The sequence below is a fragment of the Ostrinia nubilalis genome, chromosome 28 (genome assembly GCF_963855985.1).
Source record: "Ostrinia nubilalis chromosome 28, ilOstNubi1.1, whole genome shotgun sequence".
In the NCBI taxonomy this organism is placed as follows: Eukaryota; Metazoa; Arthropoda; class Insecta; order Lepidoptera; family Crambidae; genus Ostrinia; species Ostrinia nubilalis.
Window position 1 is genome coordinate 6,413,620 of NC_087115.1, and position 20,191 is coordinate 6,433,810.

General features: G+C 37.3%; 1 protein-coding gene across 1 annotated transcript; it reads right to left on the minus strand.

Annotated features, from left to right (window-relative positions):
- Nucleotides 1-6,144: 6,144 nt before the first annotated feature.
- On the minus strand, nucleotides 6,145-19,942 carry LOC135085147 (zinc finger protein 26-like). Its single transcript, XM_063979902.1, has 12 exons — nucleotides 19,762-19,942; nucleotides 18,541-18,672; nucleotides 17,275-17,754; nucleotides 14,662-14,792; nucleotides 14,011-14,085; nucleotides 11,635-11,767; nucleotides 10,730-10,839; nucleotides 10,444-10,540; nucleotides 8,941-9,020; nucleotides 7,814-7,877; nucleotides 6,517-6,618; nucleotides 6,145-6,153 (listed from the first exon to the last, which is right to left on the minus strand). Exons 1-12 carry the CDS (start codon nucleotides 19,891-19,893, stop codon nucleotides 6,145-6,147), a joined length of 1,545 nt encoding a protein of 514 aa, XP_063835972.1. The 5' UTR covers nucleotides 19,894-19,942.
- Between the last annotated feature and the right edge of the window lie 249 nt (nucleotides 19,943-20,191).

A 20,191-nucleotide genomic window follows, 5' to 3' on the forward strand; every position in this document is an offset into this window, starting at 1 on the left:
TTGTAAATATTAAAAAGTGTTGTTTTTGTGACCAAATGCAGCAGGATAATTTGTAATTATTTATTTCAGATGTCAACCACAGACGGACTACCCCAGTACGCTTGCAGCGTATGCAGCAAACTTTTAGACAAGAGTGTAACTTTCAAGCGAATGTGCGACAGCTCCCAGGATCTCCTCAACTTTGCTAAATGGCAGGAAACGGTGAGTATCATACGAACCGACTGTGTTCAAAGTTTAATTCTTGGTTGGACTCAATACTAATTTTTTTAATGGTCAATATATTAAAAACAGGCTAAAATAACACATTTCTGGACCCATAAAATGTTACCTTTTCTGAAAATTACTTATATTACTTAATATATTCCGTTCCAGCTGTCCACCTCCTACATTCAAAGCCTAAAATTCACGTCACCCTTCTCATTTTCAATAAAAACCAACGATACAGTCAGTTGCGATACAAACGAAGAAACTGATCAGTTTATCAAAGAAGAAAGGGATTATGATGATGATGTTAATGACGATGATTATAAAGTCAAAAGCGAATCGAGCGATGACGACTTACCGATCAAAATATTACCGAAGAAAATCAAAATATCCGTGGAACGTCCTAGAAAAATTGTGAAAAAATCCAAACCAGCGTCTAAAGTGAAGAAAAAACCCGTTGAGTTAAAAAAGAAATTGACCAAAAAGGTAGAGAAAAAACCTAAAACAGAAAATAAAGTAGATTTAGATGATGACATACCAAAAGGAGAAGTAGATGTGATAATGTTAACGAAAGAGCAGCAAATAGAGGAAGTTCAAGCGAGAAAGAGTACGATGAACTATCTGAGTTCGTTCTACAAATGCGATCTTTGTTTCAAAGGATTTATATCAACGGAAACGTATAAAAATCACATGGAACGACATGATCCGGTAAGTGGTAAATTGACTTTATCCAAGGAAATAATGAGCATTACTAATTTTACATTACATCAAAAACATCAACTTTGCAAGCAGGAAATATCTACTTGCGAAGTTGATATGTTTTTGACGTTTTTATTGTTTGTCTTCAACATAGAAACATGCTATGAACTTTTTAAAACCTGTTTATTAAAAAGACAGATTTTTTAAATTTAAATTAAATGTAACAAAATGACATATTTAAAAAAAAAACGATTCCCAATGGCCAATAAGTATGGCACTTCTTTCATTTTTAAATCCTACCAACATTTTTTGCATTAAAAAAATATAGTTATGTGCTTGAACTTGTCATAAAATCATGTTCTTCATGGATGGAACGATCTACATTTATTGTTCTTTTTAAAAATAACTTTTACTATACAGGGTGGAATTTTGTTTTTTGGGAAAGTACTCTTAATACTGTAGATAGAAAAATTTACTCAAAGAAAACATTTCTTCATTTTTGAAAAGAAATAGAACTGCATTCAACGATTTCCAAAAATTTGCTTGCTACACTCGGGAATCGAATCAACTAAAATCTGTTAAAAATTACACCCTATATTTTTTTTGCATCAATCGTTAGGGTTAAGTATAAGGATGAAATCTCTCAAACAAACTTGATAAATCAAATGAAAGGAATGCGGTTGTCTTTCTTTTCAAAAATAAAGGAATGTTTTCTTAGAGTAAAATTTTCTATCTACAGTATTAAGGGTACTTTCCCTCCAGGTGGCATTACAAAATTCCACCCTGTATACATATACCTACTAATTGCACACCCTGTATACAACTTGCAGAGCAGCGGTTTATACGAGTGTGACATCTGCCACATACGATTCGAAGATATGCGTGCGTTACGCGGCCATCTTGCCAAACTGCACGAGAGGAACTACGTCTGCAAGCTTTGCAAGCATATCTCCAAGTCTAAGTGAGTATAGTTCTTGCTAGGGATGTTATGGATATCCGTAACCGTAACCGAAACTTTCGGATATCCGAAATAAAAAAATATCCGTAACCGTAACCGAAACCGTTATAATATTATTCCTATATCCGTAACTGTATCCATAACCTGATATCGATCTAATAGCTGAGTTCGAAACTCAGTGTCGCATTAGAAATTCACACACACAAAGTATTCAAAATACGTGCTCATTATCCACTGCGGTATCAGTACTCAACGTTCGAATAATCTTTAGCACTACGCAAGCAATGTAAGCTGTTTACATTATGACGTCGCTGCAATGTGTTCTGTTTTTGGGCATATTGCTGCGACACCGGCCCCGTCCACTTGTCATATCTCCCTTTAGTTTCTGTGATCTGTGCTCTTGCAACTCACGAAGGCGAATGAGCTTTACTTGTGTGTGTACGTGTACGTACGTACATGCCATAGCTGGGCACCGTTAATCAAATAGTTAACTTCGTTAATTGTTAAACCGTTAATAAAAAAATTAACTTCGTTAAACGTTAAAACGTTACATTTCGCCAGATTTAACGCAAGTTAACGTTAATCGTTAATCCGTTAACACATGATAATAAAACGAAAAAAATAATTTTGTATGCAAGGTTCAAATAATTTCGAAAGCTTGTATCGCGCATGGAATTTATTCCTCTTTTATGTTTGCGCCACAAGCTTTCGAAATTACATATTTGAACCTAGGCTTGCATAAGTACAATTATTTTTTTCGTTTTAGTACAACTGCATTTCAGAATAAAAGCTTGTTTTTAAAAAAGTATTTTAATTATTATAATTTTATTTTACACTTTTTAGTAGTATCTCAATCTCAGAGCCTTGGTTCAATTACAATACAATTTAGCACCAAAGTGCTCGAAAAAACAAATCCAGCAAACCCAAACTCGATAAGTTTCCACCGTTTCGTTTAGGAATTCCTATGGCCACCTCGTGACTCCATCATCAGGACCCTGGACATCATTTAGTACTAAAGTGCTCGAAAAGACAAATCCAACGAACCCAAATTCGATGCGATGCCGCCGTTTCATTTAGGAGTTCCTATGGCCACCTCATGACTCCATCATCAGTCCAGCTCAATGTTACTTACCATAACATTGCATTGTCATCGTACTTACATAAGTATACCAAATTTCAGCTCAATCGGTTGAGGAAAACTGGTCTTAAATTCAGTTGCAAGAGTTGTCCCACACATATCTACTAACAAGTCTCGTTAGTGATCTGGTTACAAAAACTGTTGATTTGGGTTCTGGAAGTTCTGGAAGCCCGAACGTACTTGTCAGAACGCTTTTCTAGCGTTTTTCAGCGTGCCTGCTGTATCTTTTTGGTAAATAGTAGGTACTGGATTAACGATTAACGGACTTAGGATTATTTAACGGAAGTTAACGAGTCCGTTAACATTTTTTAAAGTTAACTTAAAAGTTAATCCGTTAATAGAAATGTTAACTTCGTTAATTAACGATTAACGGATTAACGAGTTAATGCCCAGCTATGGTACATGCACATAACGATAGTGTAATGTCTGTCAAAACTTCAACAGTAGCGAGCCACACATGTAAAGCTCACTCGCCTTCGTGAATTGCAATAACTATCTATGAACTTCGTTTCAGCCAAATGACGTCCACTGCTGAACATAGGCCTCCCCCAATGACTTCCACATCGCACGGTTGGTGGCGGCCTGCATCCAGCGCCTTCCTGCTACCTTTATGAGCTTTACTAATTATCATTATTTTAATTTTTAGACACGGAGCTAAGTTGCACTCGAAATGGCACAGCGGCCATACTTTTGTTTGCAAGTTCTGCGGTATGTCGTTCACGTAAGTATTTATTTATGTAAGCATGAACATTATAAAAAAATAATTAATAATTTATGCAACACAATTTTTTTCATTAGTAGAAAAACTTATAACAATTTTTTTTTGCAAAAAAATTTTTTTTTACTACAAATACAAGTTTAAAAAAGTACTACTGGGCTTCCGTGGGTGACATTGAGCAAACCTATCAACAGGTTAAAATTCAATTACATATTGTGATTATTTGCAAAAAAAAAACAAACAAACAAAACTGGCAATCTCGCGAGATCTCGAAATAGGCGAGATCTCGCAGTATTGTAATTCATAATCTCGCGGGATCTCGCTTGAGTCCCAATCTCGCGAGATTTGCATTCCCTACATGGATTCAATTCAATACAATCGTTGTTTTCTAAGATTTTGTGAATAAATGTTATCTACTATATAAAAATAAGTCGGGTTTTCCTCCCTGACGCTATAACTCCAGTCAAAGTCAAGTCAAAATTTCTTTATTTGTTTAGACTAATAAATAGTTCTTACAAATCGTCATTTTGCTCTTAAGGAGCCTCTACATGTCTCATAATCTTTTTACCCTACCAGCGCTTCGAGACCAACATTTGGCAAGTGCTGAGAAGAAGCGCCGCAACAAACTCAGTCACCACTGTCTGCCGGTTAATATAAATAAATAGAAATAGCAGTAGTAGGTACATTCGATTCAGGAGCAGTTCACTGAATTTACCATGCATTCTTGTATAGTGTATCTTATAAGAATGGGTATACAAAATTGCGTGGCATATTAAACAAGGTAGTGACGTGTTAATATCTAGACTTACAGATTACATACTCAAATACTAGTAGAAATGACTCGCATACATAAGTTGGAATAACTTGGATTGACCAGTCCCCGAAAGCAGCGCCTGTTCACAGACATGACGAGTGAACCAGCCATCGCTTCACTCGACCATATTAGAGGGAATGTAACGACCCGCCTCACTACGCCACCACCCCAGAGACATTTTAGTGAGAATGACAATACCAAGTTATCTCTTAGAGAAAAAAAAAACTAATAATAAAGCTAAGTAACAGTCCAGATTGAGAAGCATGACACTATAACATTTTAGAAAATTAGATTAGTTTATACATTACTTTTCATAGCACGATTTTAATTCTTTTTAGTGCGAGCATGAGAGGACCATAATCCTACTCCCAGGATGACTTATCATTAAGAAAATCTCGAGTTGTATAATAGGCTTTTTTAAGCATGTGATCTTTAACTATACCTTTAAATTTATTGTACGGTAGCTCTTTATATTTATCAGGGACTTTGTTATAAAAATGGATACCTTGTCCCATAAAGGTGGCAAACACTTTATTAAGTCTAAAAGCGGGTATAGCCAATTTATTTTTATTTCTAGTATTGATTTGGTGAATATCACTTTTCTTTTTGAATTCATTAATATTTTGTTGAATAAATAGAATACAGTTTAAGATGTATTGTGAAGCGGCCGTGAGAATGCCAATTTCTTTAAACAATTCTCTAAGGGACGCTCTTGATTTCATTTTATACAAGTATCTTATGGCACGTTTTTGCAGAATAAATATTGTTTCAAAATTTGCAGCTTTGCCCCATAGCATGATTCCATATGACATTAGGCTATGAAAGTAGCTAAAGTAGACTAAGCGAGCTGTTGAAACATCGGTTAATGACCGTATCCTTTTTATTGCAAAAGCCGCTGAGCTGAGCTTTCCCGCCAGAGTTTCTATATGGGAGCCCCACTGGAGTTTTGAATCCAGGGTAATTCCCAGAAATACAGTAGATTCTACCAGATCGATTGCATTATTATTAAGTTCTATTTGGGTACTAACTGTTTTTACGTTAGGCAAAGAGAATTTTATACATTTTGTTTTCTTTGCATTCAGTTGTAGATTATTTGTAGTGAACCAACTTAAAACTCTTGTTAGTGCATTATTTACATCGTCAAAGTTATTTTTACTTCTATCAATATTAAAAATCAAAGATGTGTCATCAGCAAATAACACGATTTCGCAAGAGTCTTTAACAAAATATGGTAGATCATTATAATCGAATCATTTGTAAGTTTTGTAAACCAATTAGTAGGTGTTTTACATGCACAGATATAAAATTACCGCGTTATAGCAATCGGTCTGAGGCGCAAGTTCGATGATGATGACTGGTAAAGTCCGGTCGCCGAGCACGTAGAATTTCGTCCAATGACCCCAAGCTACCCATCCTTATCGCTCGCGCGATTATATTGCCGCAGTGAGTGTGCGAGTGCAAATTCTACGTGCTCGGCGACCGGACTTTAGCAGCGTGACGTGTTTAATTCTGAGTACTAACTACCTATTTAATTTTTAAAATTTTTTAAAGGTTTTTTTAATTATTATTGTTTACGAAATTAACTTTTTTCATTTTCATTTGCAAAGCTCAGCTTAAGTGAACTATAAATGTAAGAATAAGAATAAAATTTCCAGAAAAATGCACTTAAGTTACATAAGTTTACAAAGTAGTTATACTAATAGGATTTCAGGTGACTTACTAGTAGTCCCCAAACTAGGTAGACCTGTCTTTTGGGGACTTGAGTTTGGTACAAATGTGTTTGTTATAGAACAAAAATTTAAGACCGCTATGGAATACCTGGTTTTGCAGGTGATTTCAAGATGTATGTATCATACTTTCCCCCGGGACAAACTTGACCTTCACTGGTGGGTTGGCGGTCAAGCTGTAGATCCTGGCTACACAGGAGTTGCAGCGGTGGGAACGAGAGGTGGAATAGTCCCGTTTTTTTTTGTGTGTATAAATACCTGAAGTCTCTGCGAGATGCTGAATCGTTTGGGACACTGGTTGCACTGGTAGGGCCGCTCGCCCGTGTGGATTCGCTGATGGTACCGCAGCGACGCGTTCGACTGGGAACACACGGGGTTCAATGAGGGCTATCGTTTTAGCGCTCACCAGTTAGCGCCACTGTAGAGTAAGGTCCTGTCACTTGCTAGTAGCGAAGACAGTGGCGCCAACTGGTGAGCGCGAAAGTGGTAAGAGGACTATCGCATTTGCACTCATCAAGATGGCGCCACTGTAGAGTAAGGTCCTGCCAATCGCCAGGGTGCCAACTGTTAAGTATAAAAACGATAGCCCTCATTGATGCAGACTCCAGCGAGATTTAGGCGATTTCCACCAAAACAGAGCGGAACAGAGAAGTGTAAAGAAAGAAAGAAAAAGTATTAAGAAGACTAGCTTTTGCCCGCGGCTTCACCCGCGTTTAGTTTGTTACAGATCGTCAAAAATTATAGCCTATATTATTCTGGGTTATAAACAATAATATTGTAAAGTTTCATCAAATTTCGTTGAGTAGTTTTTGCGTGAAAGAGTAACAAACAACCAGACATCCATAAACTTTCGCATTTATAATATTAGTAGGATGATACAAGTGTGTTGAATAACCAACCAGATTTCATTATTTCCACTTCTCGTCTCCACCGCTGTCAAATTCTATACAAAACTTCTTGACGGATCGGTACTTCTCCGCTCCGCCTTAGCGGAAACCAGGCCTTATATTTGTCCAACGTCTTGTGTCGTGACTCATCAGAACGGAATCGGTTTCATAAATAAGGGCTATCGTTTTAGCTCTCACCAGTTAGCGCCACTGTAGAGTAAGGTCCTGTCACTTGCTAGTAGCGAAGACAGAGGCACCAACTGGTGAGCGCTAAAGTGGTAGGAGGACTATCGCATTTGCACTCATCAAGATGGCGCCACTGTAGAGTAAGGTCCTGTCAATCGCCAGGGGTGCCAACTGGTAAGTATAAAAACGATAGCCCTCATTATGCGACGTGACAGAAACTATCGCAATAAAGTCAATATTCCTTTATTTGTATGGAGTCCAACACTGGTATGGACTATTAAAAATAGTGCTTACAAATCGTCAAATATTAAAATAAAATAAAAAATACTTTAAAGTTTTGCTCTTAAAGAACCTTCACATATCTTATAATCTTTTTGCCCTACCAGCGCTTCAACCAACATTTGGCAAGTGCTGAGAAGAAGCGCCGCAACAAACTCAGTCACCACTGTCTGCCGGTTGATACAAATAATTTGCATACTTACAATGCACTTTCGGCCGCAAACCTCGCAAACGCGCGATGTATTTCGACTCTTCCCACGGACGTCCCTGCAAAGAGTCCATACTTAATATGTACAATATTTTGAAGATTAATCTTATTCTACACTATGATGTACCAAAACGGGACTATTCCCACCTCTCGTTCCCACCGCTGCAACTCCTGTGTAGCCAGGATCTACAGCTTGACCGCTCAACTCAAGTGAAGATCAAGTTTGTCCCGGGGGAAAGTTAAACTGTCTTTGGCTCCGCAACGAATTAATCAGAAGAACATAGGAGTTCGAAGTTAAGGTTCGACTTCCATTGCAAAGCGGATGACAGGTGACAAACAAAGCTTTAGTAACCTTTAAGAACACTACGTGGGTAAGCGGATTCACGAATGCCAAAAATATAACGTGCGTGATATCCATAGACATATAGAGAGATGCCAACTAATGCGCTGAGTTCGAAACTCAGTGTCGCATTAGAAATTCACGCACACAAAGAAATCAAAATATGTGCTCACTAGCTTTTGCCCGCGGCTTCACCCGCGTGAAATTTAGTGTCACAGATCGTCATAAATTATAGCCTACATGTTAATCTGGGTTACAACAAAATCCGTTCAGTAGTTTTGAATCCGTTCAGCGTGAAAGAGTAACATACATCCAGACATCCAAACTTTCGCATTTATAATATTAGTAGGATTATCCACTGCGGTATCAGTATTCAACGTTCGAATAATCTTTAGTACGCAAGCAATGTAAACTGTTTGCATTAAGACGTCGCTGCTGTCATCATTGCTGTCGCGAGCAATGTGTTCTGTTTTTGGGCATATTGCTGCGACACCGGTCCCGCCCCTTTTCACATCTCCCTTTAGTTTCTGTGATCGGTGGTGATATCACTAAAGCCTGGTCCGGGAGCACGTAGAATTTTGTCCAATGACCCCAAGCTACCCATCCTTATCGCTCGCGCGTAATTATGTTGCTGTCGCGCTCGCACACTCACTGCGGGCGCCCGTCGCACAGTCGCGACAGCAATATAATTACGCGCGAGCGATAAGGATGGGTAGCTTGGGGTCATTGGACAAAATTCTACGTGCTCACGGACCAGGCTTTAGCCTAAAGGTAACACTGACCTGCTAGCGGCACGCACCCGCAAATGTACTCGTTGGAAGTGCACCGCGTACGAACGCTCGTGCGCGAACGTTCGGTTACACTGCGGAAGAACAATCAAACGTTTTCATCCATAGCTAGCTGGTTCAGAGGTGGAATTAATAATAAATAATAATAAATACACTTTATTGCACACCAAAGATAAGAACAGAAAGAAAAGGAACACACAAGGTACAACTAGGCGGTCTTATCGCTATGAAGCGATCTCTTCCAGACAACCTATGGTGAGGACAGTTACTTAAAAAAAATATGAAGGGGAAGGCGGTGTCGACACTAAAGAAATAAATGAAAACAAAAGGCATAAAATAATAAGGAATTGTGTAAAGCAATCGTTATCATTTGACAGTTCATAACGTACGATTATTCTGTCAAACGCTTTGTTTAACTGACTTTATCGTACGTTATGAACTGTCAAATGATTACGATTACTTTACACAATTCCACCTCAGATCCGGCTTGAAGGACCATCTTGTAGAGGATGATGTACAGTCAGCCCATTTATTGTCCTGAAGCAGTGGTAGGGTTAATACTGGGACGTGTAAAAGTGCTTTTTTAAAGCCTACTTACAGAAATAAATGAGTTTTACTGGGTTTTTTAATAGTTCGTGACACCCAAAGTGGCCAAAAAATTCGCAACACGTCTTTGTTACAATTGGAATAAGGTTGTGTTGTCAACTTTTTGGCCACTTTGGGTGTCGCGAACTATTTGACGCTGACTGTATGTACTAGGCAACACTTCCAGCTATCCATTTCTGATCATGTCGTCTCGTTCTATCGCAAAGAATCGCCATTTGATGAGAGCGAGAGAAAAAACTGTAGCTGAAACTGTGGTTCATTGTACAACGCAATAATGTCAACTTTTGAAACTTTGTAATAGGGATGTTTCCTGGTTAAAAAAGCAAGGGTTTGAATTAGTCCGTCGGTTAACTTATCAAAAAATACTAGATACGTATTATTCACTTTTTCAAACTAATGAAAATTTAAAGAGATAAAGCGCGCCAAAGTTCAAAGGAAGAGGCCCGTGACGTCAAGGCATGCTTAAAAGAGTAGCAAGCACTATGTGACGTCACGCGGAACTTCAACGCATCATAACTTCGTAATTACTTGTTTGATTTACAAATAAAAATATACGTGTCCAATATTTTTTGATAATGTCAGTGACGGACTAAAAGTTTTTTAGGAAACTAGCCTATTTGAAGTTTCATTTTACTGTGTCCTATTAAATAAATGATTTACTATTTCTACTGATAGTAAAATAACTGAAGAAGTTTTGCCCCTAGTAAAATGAAAGACTACGAAATTTTGCGTGCGTTAAAAAGAAATACAGAGAAAAAAGGCGTTCGGAAATTTTTACACAAGAAAAATAATATTTCAGGAAATTTTTCTACAGTGAAGAAACTCGATCGGAATTTTTTATACAAGAAAATAAAAATATTGGAAAATGCATCTAACAAATCAAATATGTACCTCTTCACATTTCACTTGTTCTTCTTTGGTATGTTCTTTCGTGTGTTCCTTTAATTCTTCTGAAGTGTTGAAATTTTCTCCGCAGCGACCACACGGGCTATAAATAAATAAGAATACACTGTATTTAAAACATTTATAATCAAGGTTCAAGCGTGAAAAAGAGTAAAAAAACAGCGCGACAGCAATATAATTACGCGCGAGCGATAAGGATGGGTAGCTTGGGGTCATTGAACGAAATTCTATGTGCTCGGCGACCAGACTTTAGTTTTGCATAATATAAACTCACCTTAAACTAGGATCACATTCAGCTTTCCCTTCCGTATGTCTCTTCAGAGCGTCGTTATTATGGAAACGGACATCGCAGTTTGTGCACCGCTTTGTGCCCGCATCCGAATGCTGTAACGATTTAGATGGTGTAGGATAAATAAGTGGGAATATATTTACTAATTTGACTTTATTATCTTATTTTGATTAATTTAAACAGAAAACAGGTTTTAACAGGTTTTATTGTCTTGTGTCAAATTCAGTGAAAAAACAAGCTTATTTTCAACAACATGCTTTTCTTTTTCAAAAATCTAAAATAGGATACAAATATTTCAATTCGTGACGTCATGAGACACGTTGTAACAACTGGATTGCACTATCTTACTTTAACTATAACAAACGTCAATAGGCTGTAAAACTCCATACAAAAAACACTCATCTTTATAACTAGTGCAACTATTAGCCTTAGGCTGAGCTTACCTTATTTTCCGTAACAATTACCGATGCTTTTTGTTTGGAATTCGACAGAATTTTGACGTTTGTTAAAGTTAAAGCAAGATGGTGCAACTCAGTCTCAGATAGTGACGTCGACTATTCTTTCATATTTCCAGTTCTATTTTGACACTTCTTATTTTCTACTTAAAAAATGTACACATACATTGTTAATAAAAATATTAATAACTAGCTGTGCCCGCGACTTCGTACGCGTGAAAAAAACCCGTTTTCGCAACATTTTTCATTATTGCTCTGCTCCTATTGATCGTAGCGTGATGTATAGCCTATAGCCTTCCTCGATAAATGGGCTATCTAACACTGAAATATTTTTTCAAATCGGATCAGTAGTTCCGGAGATTAGCGCGTTCAAGTAAACAAACAAACAAACTCTTCAGCTTTATAATATTAGTATAGATGATAGAAACGACTTACCTTCACGCCTCTATGAGCCTTCTTGTAATGCATGTTGAGTCCATTCTCTCCTATGAACGACTCGCCGCACACGAAGCAAGTGTGTTTAGACGGGTGGTGGAGGCGTATGTGCGTTAGGTGACTGGTTGACTTGCTGTAGGTATAAAAGTAGGAATCTAAATATACAGGTAGTCCAGTCATTTAATCTTAAATTAGCTAAGAATCTCGGAATTAGAGATACCCAGCTGTAAGTCTGTAAATACTTGTAAGTTGTCTCAAAACCTACATATGGTAGGGTGTAAGCAACTATTAAATTTTAAGGTCAAAGGTCACAAAAATCGGTTTTTTGCGCTTTTTTTGGAAATATCTCATTTCCTATGGGTTTTTTGCTATTTGTATTTATTATCAATATTGTAGAATACTAAATTCTCTACAAATTTTGTTTAAATTTTTTTTTTTATACGGTGAACCGTTTTTCGAGATAGAGGGCGGAGAGCGCGCGGTCACTGCATCACTTCAGGTCAACTTAAGCGGTTTAGGTTTTTCATACAAAAGGATTTTCCCGCTAATTCCCGTGGGAATTTCGGTAATTACTTGTTGTAAATAAGCTTTAAGTTTACTAAGGTTTCTAGCGTCTAACTTCCGTTAAGCTTTTAGATTTTTCATACAAAAGGATTTTCCCGCTAATTCCTGTTCCCGTGGGAATTCCTAAGTAAACTATAACCTGCCCAGGTGTATGAAGAATAATTGTACCAAGTTTCGTTAAAATCCATCGAGTAGTTTTTGTTTCTATAAGGAACATACAGACGGACAGACAGGCAGACAAAAATTTTACTGATTGCATTTTTGGCATCAGTATCGATCACTAATCACCCCCTGATAGTTATTTTGAAAATATATTTCATGTATAGAATTCTGTCCGTCTGTATGTTCCTTATAGAAACAAAAACTACTCGACGGATTTTAACGAAACTTGGTACAATTATTCTTCATACACCTGGGCAGGTTATAGTATACTTAGGAATTCCCACGGGAACAGTAATTAGCGGGAAAATCCTTTTGTATGAAAAATCTAAACGCTTAACGGAAGTTAGACGCTTGAAATTTGGCATGTAGGTACCTTAGTAAACTCAAAGCTTAGTTACAACAAGGAATTCCCGAAATTCCCACAGGAATTAGCGGGAAAATCCTTTTGTATGAAAAATCTAAACCGCTTAAGTAGACCTGAAGTGATGCAGTGACCGCGCGCTCTCCGCCCTCTATCTCGAAAACGGTTCACCGTATAAAAAAAGTTTTTAAACAAAATTTGTAGAGAATTTAGTATTCTACAATATTGATAATAAATACAAATAGCAAAAAACCCACAGGAAATGAGATGTTTCTAAAAAAAGCGCAAAAAACCGATTTTTGTGACCGTTGACCTTGAAATTTAATAGTTGCTTACACCCTACCATATGTAGGTTTTGAGACAACTTTTAGGGTGTCAATATACACGTATTTACAGACTTACAGCTGGGTATCTCGAATTCCGAGGTGAACTTACTATAATGACTGGACTAAGGGTGTCCCAGAATGGGTGAATCAAACTGATAGGGGAGGTAGCTCTACTAATGTACTATCTCAAAAAAATATGAAAAAAAAATTTTGAGTTCGGATTTTTTTTAAAATTAAGTGCTCTAACTAAACTCGAAATCTAGTCATTATTTTCAAAAGTTTGTTTACAGATAAACGAAGCGATCATGTACAATTAATATTAGTACGAAAAAAGTACAAATAAACTCCAAACGCAACAATTACTTAGGCAAAGCTGATTTATTTTCACTTTAAAAAAAAATTTTTTTTTGTTTCTTTATGCGCTTTATTTTTTTTTCATATTTTTTTAGGGATATTAGTACACTAGTAGAGCTACCTCCCCTATCAGTTTGATTCACCCATTCTCAGACACCCTGTATATAACTCCAAGCAGGGGCGTAGCTACTAAGAGGCTAGGCGGGGCAGTGCCCCGGAGACCCAAAGCTCAAGGGGCCCCAGAATCCTTACCAGAAGTTCTCAGTTGAACTTAACTTTGAAAATTTCTCCCATTTTCAAAATAAATAGAGAGAAATTCTTCGATTTTACGAAACTCCACCCCTAAGGGGGTAAAACGGGGTCCACGCGTACGAAGTCGCGGGCGGCCGCTAGTAATTCATATACTGAAATATGGTAAATGATTTCTTAAATGATAATACCTGATATCTCTGACTTTGTTATTGATTTTAATTGATATTATACTTTGTAAAGTTTTGATAAAAAGTCGGATAATAGTGACCCCACTGGGAATCGAACCCCGGGACTTCTGGGTTTGAGAAAGGTGATCTTACCACTAGACCACAGAGGCGGTTTTAAAGTGATACTTACGCAAAAGTAGCGCCGCAATATTTGCAAGCGAACGTATGACCGCTGTGCCATTTGGAATGTTCTTTCGCCCTGTATCTGAAACGAAAATGGTATTATTATCATTTGAATCAATGGTCGGCCGTTTGGTGTAGTGGTTCAGAACGGACTACTATTCCAAGAGGTCCCGGGTTCGATTCCCGGCCGGGCAGAAATTTAAATGATGAATTTTAATTTCTGTGACGGGTCTGGGTGTTACTATGTATAATATGTATGTATTTACAAAAAAAAGTATTTACGTATGTTTATATCCGTTGTCTAGTGCCCATAGTACAAGCTTTGCTTAGTTTGGGACTAGTCGCGCAGTGTAAAATGTCCAAGGATATTTAATAACATTACTTTATTTAATTTAATAATTTAGAATATTTAGATTTTGTATATTTATACAGGGTGGAAACGATAAGTGATCACATTCGATTATTTATTTCTAAACGTAAAATTGGTTCGTAAACTATTATTGGTACCGTTTCAAAGAGTTCGTGAAGCACTTTCAGGATCAGTAACGAGTTTTTTGATATCTTACTTATTGTATAGTTTAGAAATAATCGAGTGAGATCACTTATCGTTTCCACCCTGTATTTGTATTCAAACAATTCCAGCTTGATGGATACGTACCTAGACTTGGACACGAATGTGCACAGCTTACAAACGAACTTCTGTTCATGCGAGCTCGCGATGTGGGCTCTTAGAGACCTCGTGTGCGGGAACCGCATGTGGCAGACCTCGCATTCGTGGATACCGCTGCTCTGAAAGATGCGAGGGCACTTTCAATCGGTGCATTTGGCGGAATTTGCAAATTTATATCCGTTGTCTAAAGCCCGGTCTGCAAGCACGTAGAATTTCGTCCAATGACCCCAAGCTACCCATCCTTATCACTCGCGCGTAATTAGGTATATTGTTGTCGCGACTGTGCGACAGGCGCCCGCAGTGAGTGTGCGAGCGCGACAGCAACATAATTACGCGCGAGCGATAAGGATGGGTAGCTTGGGGTCATTGGACAAAATTCTACGTGCTCAGCGACCAGACTTTAGAAGCGTAGTGTAAAATGTCCAAGGTTTTAAATATAAAAAAAGTGCGGGGCACATAGCTCGTAGAGCTGAAGCAATGCTGACCAAAAGAACTTTAATAATGTTGAGGGTATTTCTCATCGCCACGGTTCTCATCGTCACCTTCGTGGCGAATTTCATTTCTAACTTATTTCAACTTTTTGTAAACAAAAATTGTAGCGCTTGATGTGAAGATTGTATTCTCAGTAAATCAGTCAAATAGTGAGTCTCGTTTGGAAGCTTTAACGTTTTGAATTTTTTGATGCCACGAAAGTGATTCTGTACTTCACAGCAATAATTTTTTCAAACTTTACAACTGTATATGACTCTTAAGTGTTTATAAAACATATATTTTGTCTTATTTTCATAGATAAATAGCAATAACATAATATAAATAGGTACCTACTTAAATACAAGATAAAATTTTACCGATTACGTCACCTACTAAGTTACAAGATTCTACGCAATTGGTTTTAAGGGTGACACTGGTGGCATTCTGAAATGCTAAAGAAGCAAAAAACGGATTATAAAAAAGAACTCTAACTGATTTATCAGTCCCTCAACAAAAATATATTTTTTATTTAGGCCAGAGGGCCTCGTATTTTTGTTGTACAACTTTTAACTCAAACTTCAGATTAAATGGCAATGCCAGATTTTGTATGGAAAGTGGCGTCTTTTTTTTTTTCGCGCGGCCATCGACCAAACTTTGTTTTTTGATTACAAAATAGTGTAATAAACCAAACTTACTACAGCATGTATACCTCTAAACTCAGTCTGAACTGAGTTACGAGCATTAGAAGTTTGATGATTTTCATACTAGATTTGCTTTTTGTGCGCAAGTTTTGTAAGAAATTGCAACAAAATATTGCGCTATTTTTTTATTGCGCTGATTCTGCTCCATACTGATATCTGGAGCCTTTAATGGATGGTGTTGTTTGTTTACACATACAATGTCACTATTTTGTTGCAATTTCTTACAAAACTTTGCGCGCAAAAAGCAAATCTAGTATGAAAATCATCAAATTTCTAATGCTCGTAACTCAGTTCAGACTGAGTTTAGAGGTATACATGTCATAGTAAGTTTGGTTTATTACACTATTTTGTAATCAAAAAAGAAATTTTGGTCGATGGCCGCGCGAAAACAAAAAGACGCCAATTTCCGGCATTGTCTTTTATCTTACAAACAGAAACACAGTCACATATACAGACATACATACAGTCATACAGACAACAAAAATACGAGGCCCTTATTTATTTATTGATGTACTGATCTCTACTTACCACGTATAATTTATTAGTTATTAAAATATTGTAAAAACATAAACACCAGTCACTATATTTTAAAATAAACCAAAGCAAGAAATCACTTTCGTGGCCTAAAATCACCTTCGTGTATAAAACACCACGAAGGTGATGCCACGAAGGTGACGATAATTTTAGTTTTTTATGAATTGTCCTTAAATTTGAATTTAACGGTGCAAGTTGAATACTACACAAACAAGTCTAACATGTTAAGTTTTCAATGGCAAAGTTTCAATTAAATTGTTTAAATTTTAGAGGTAGAAAATATTGTTCAAGCAAGCGACGGTATATCTATGGATAATCACAAAAAGTTACGTATTTTTTTCGCGGAACGACGATCGACCTACCTCACCTCCCCAATGGTCGAAGCGCGACTGACGTTAACCGAATAGAACGCTGTGATTGGTTGCTGGTGTTCGGTTTAACGGCAATCTTGTATTATTACTCAAAATTTTAGGTACCTAAAATCGTGTGACCAACGTATTTCGCTTTCTCAATTCAAAATAATTGTAAGAAGATATTTTTTAAACTGTTGTGTGGAAAGTATATTTCATTACGATGATTTTAGTATATGCTACACACAAATTGAATGAAAATTGTGAATGCAGTAACCAAATGTTTCATTGCAACCGAAGGTGTGACACGATGAGAATGCGAAAAACGACCCCGTTTTTTATCGTTCCATGTGATTTTTTCGTATTATTTTTGCTTCTATTACGATAAAATTTATTTTGTATGTAGCTAAATAGATATTTTATCATCTGATTTCAAAGTTATTGTTCTAACTTATACCGTTTATGAACTATTATCGTGTGACCATCAAGTTTGAGTGTAAATGAGAAGTACCCTTGAATGTTATTGTGTACATTTTAAAACTTACTGGATCATGTCTGGCCATGTGATTCTTGTACGTTGTATCCGTTATAAAACCTTTGTAGCACATCTCGCATTTATAAAACGAGTTCAAATAGTTCGTTGAAGTCCTCCTTGATATCACTTCAGCCATTTGCTCTTCCTTCGTCAAAATAAGCACATCAACTTCTCCATTTGGGAAATCATTATCCCAACTCTTTGGTAGTTTCAACGAGTCCTCATCCTGTGGTTTTGGTGATTCAATAAACGATTCCTCTTCTTTAATTGATTGAACGTCTTCAGCCGGTTCACATTTTTTAACTTTACAGGATAATGGTTCTTCGTCACTAGATTCTGATTCTTTCGTTTTATAGTCCTGATCGTAGTCCCAATCCCAATCGTCTTCGTCTTTGATCACCTGCTCGTTGCAACTGATCACATCGTTGGTTTGTGTGGTGAGAGGGAACGGATGTAAGATTTTTAAGTTTTCAACATAGTCTGTTGATAGCTGAAAAGATCGTCATCATAAAGTCTGGTCCGTGAGCACGTAGAATCCCGTCCAATGACCCCAAGCTGCCCATCCTGCTCGCACACTCACTGCGGGCGCGCGTCGCACAGTCGCGACAGCAATATAATTACGCGCGAGCGATAAGGATGGGTAGCTTGGGGTCATTGGACGGGATTCTACGTTCTCACGGACCAGGCTTTAGACAAAATAACATTTAGTCTCAAATTAAATTTTATGAATCAGTGATGCTTGACACAGATATGTGATTTGAGAGATTTCAAGTTGAGTCATTTCAAGGGAAAATTAGAGTACTACATTATGTATCTACCCAAAAAAGGAAGGTAATGCTTTTAAAGTACATCTGATAACCTGCTGCTTGCATGGTACAGTCAGCGTCAAATAGTTCTTGACACCCTAAGTGGCCAAAAAATTGATAAAACAACCCTCATCTAACTGTAAAAATGACGTGTTGCGACTTTTTGGCTACTTTGAGTGACATGAATGACACTGACTGTACCTACCATGTTAATGACAACAATCATTATTATAGATGACCCACGCTGAACTGTCCCACCAAACTCAATGACAGGGAGGCGCTACCATCGTTCAACTATATGGTTTCCAACATGGCAAACATCGGAACCAGCGATCCGGTATTGACGGTGGCGCCCCACTGTCAATGTCATCGATAGGACAGTTCACTATTTTGGAACTATATCATTGTTTGTTAGGCAGTACAAAGTTCGTCAGCTCAAATAGTTATTGAGTCTCAAATTGTCAACGTACCAGTCCCTGTGATAACCCAAGCATCAGCAACTCTTGTGAGATCTTGCACATCCGTTTGAAAGTCACACTCTTGATGAGTAGCGCGCTGCATAAATTGCAGACGTAAGACGGTAGACCGTCCGTGATCGTCATCTGAAAATTTAAAATACTATATCAGTTTTAAATAAACAACTTGAAAAATTTCTCCCTAGCGAACTAATCTCTGAGCGAAAAAAAGAGACTCTAATCGCTAAGAATTTTTTATAATACATCAGTTTATAGGATTCTGGGTGGACTACAGGTCTATTCCAGCTCTCGTTCCCACTGCTGCAACTCCTGTGTAGTCAGGATCTACAGCAGTCTTTCCCAAAGTGGGCGATAACGCCCCCTTGTAGGCGCTGCAGGCTTAAAGGGGGGTGGTAAGAGAGCCAGAAAAAAAAATCGGGACGTTGTGTAGAGGCTTGGGAGGCGTCATCTACTAGGAGGACTCTTAAACACCGACTGAGCTCGACTCTTGACTACAAAAATGGGGGGCGCTAAAAAATAATTTATTCTTAAAGTGGGCAGTAGACTAAATAAGTTTGGGAACCGCTGATCTACAGCTTGACTGCCGATAACCCAAGCAGTGAAAAAAACTCATAAATCTCATTTATTTTTGCAAATAGGCTTTTAAAAAGCCCTTCTACACGTCCCAGTATTCACCCTATTACTGCTTCGGGACAATAAATGGGCCAGTGCTGAGAAGCAGCACAAGAAAATTGAAGGTCAAGTATGTCCCGGTGGAAAGTTAAGCTGTCATTAGACTAGCCAACATTATCAATTTGCAATAAGTAAGTTATAAATTTGTTCCACATGTGTGGAAATCCTTGGGGGAGGCCTTTGTCCAGCAGTGGACGTCTTTCGGCTGAAACGAACGAACGAAGTTTGTTATTTTATTTGCAAATAGGCATTTAAAACTGCTTTTACAGATCTCAGTATTACTTTAAGGAAGCGCAAGAAACTCAGTAACCAGTAGATAAGAAATAAAAATGGAAACGGTATGTATAACTTAGGCAAGCTTATCGCTAAAGGCGATCTCTTTAGACAACCCAATAGATAGTTTTTAAAGATTAAATAGCTTACAGTGTAAGACATAATCATAAATAATGAAAGTTAATGCGCGTTTCTGAATGATAATATCGCTTTCTTAATTATAACTTGGAGAAATGCAGTCTAATTAGATTTTAAAGAACCAAACATAACCTCTAATCCTGTGAGTACATTATAAGCTGTATGAAGACGATACTTGAACATATCGAGGAGTTTCACGTTGGTCGATAAACACAGGCGACAAGCCAGTGTGTCTCCCATGATTTTACTATCACTTTCACTCATTTCAATAATTTATTGAATTTAAAACAAAATTGTAAACAAATTGCAACAAGATTACATTTTTTTAAAATTCTTGACACATATAGTGCTGTATTTAGAAGTACAGAATATTCGATTATGATTTAGTTTTTGATCTTCATGGAACTGCCCAAATCAACAGTGCCAACTTAATGGTAATAATTTTTATAGTTATCTGTATCAAAAAAAAACATTTCTTATAGTGATGTGCCAGTATCGCTTGATTATTAACGAGTAATTTAACATGAAATATTGTTTATTTAGAGGTAGTCTTTGTGAAAGA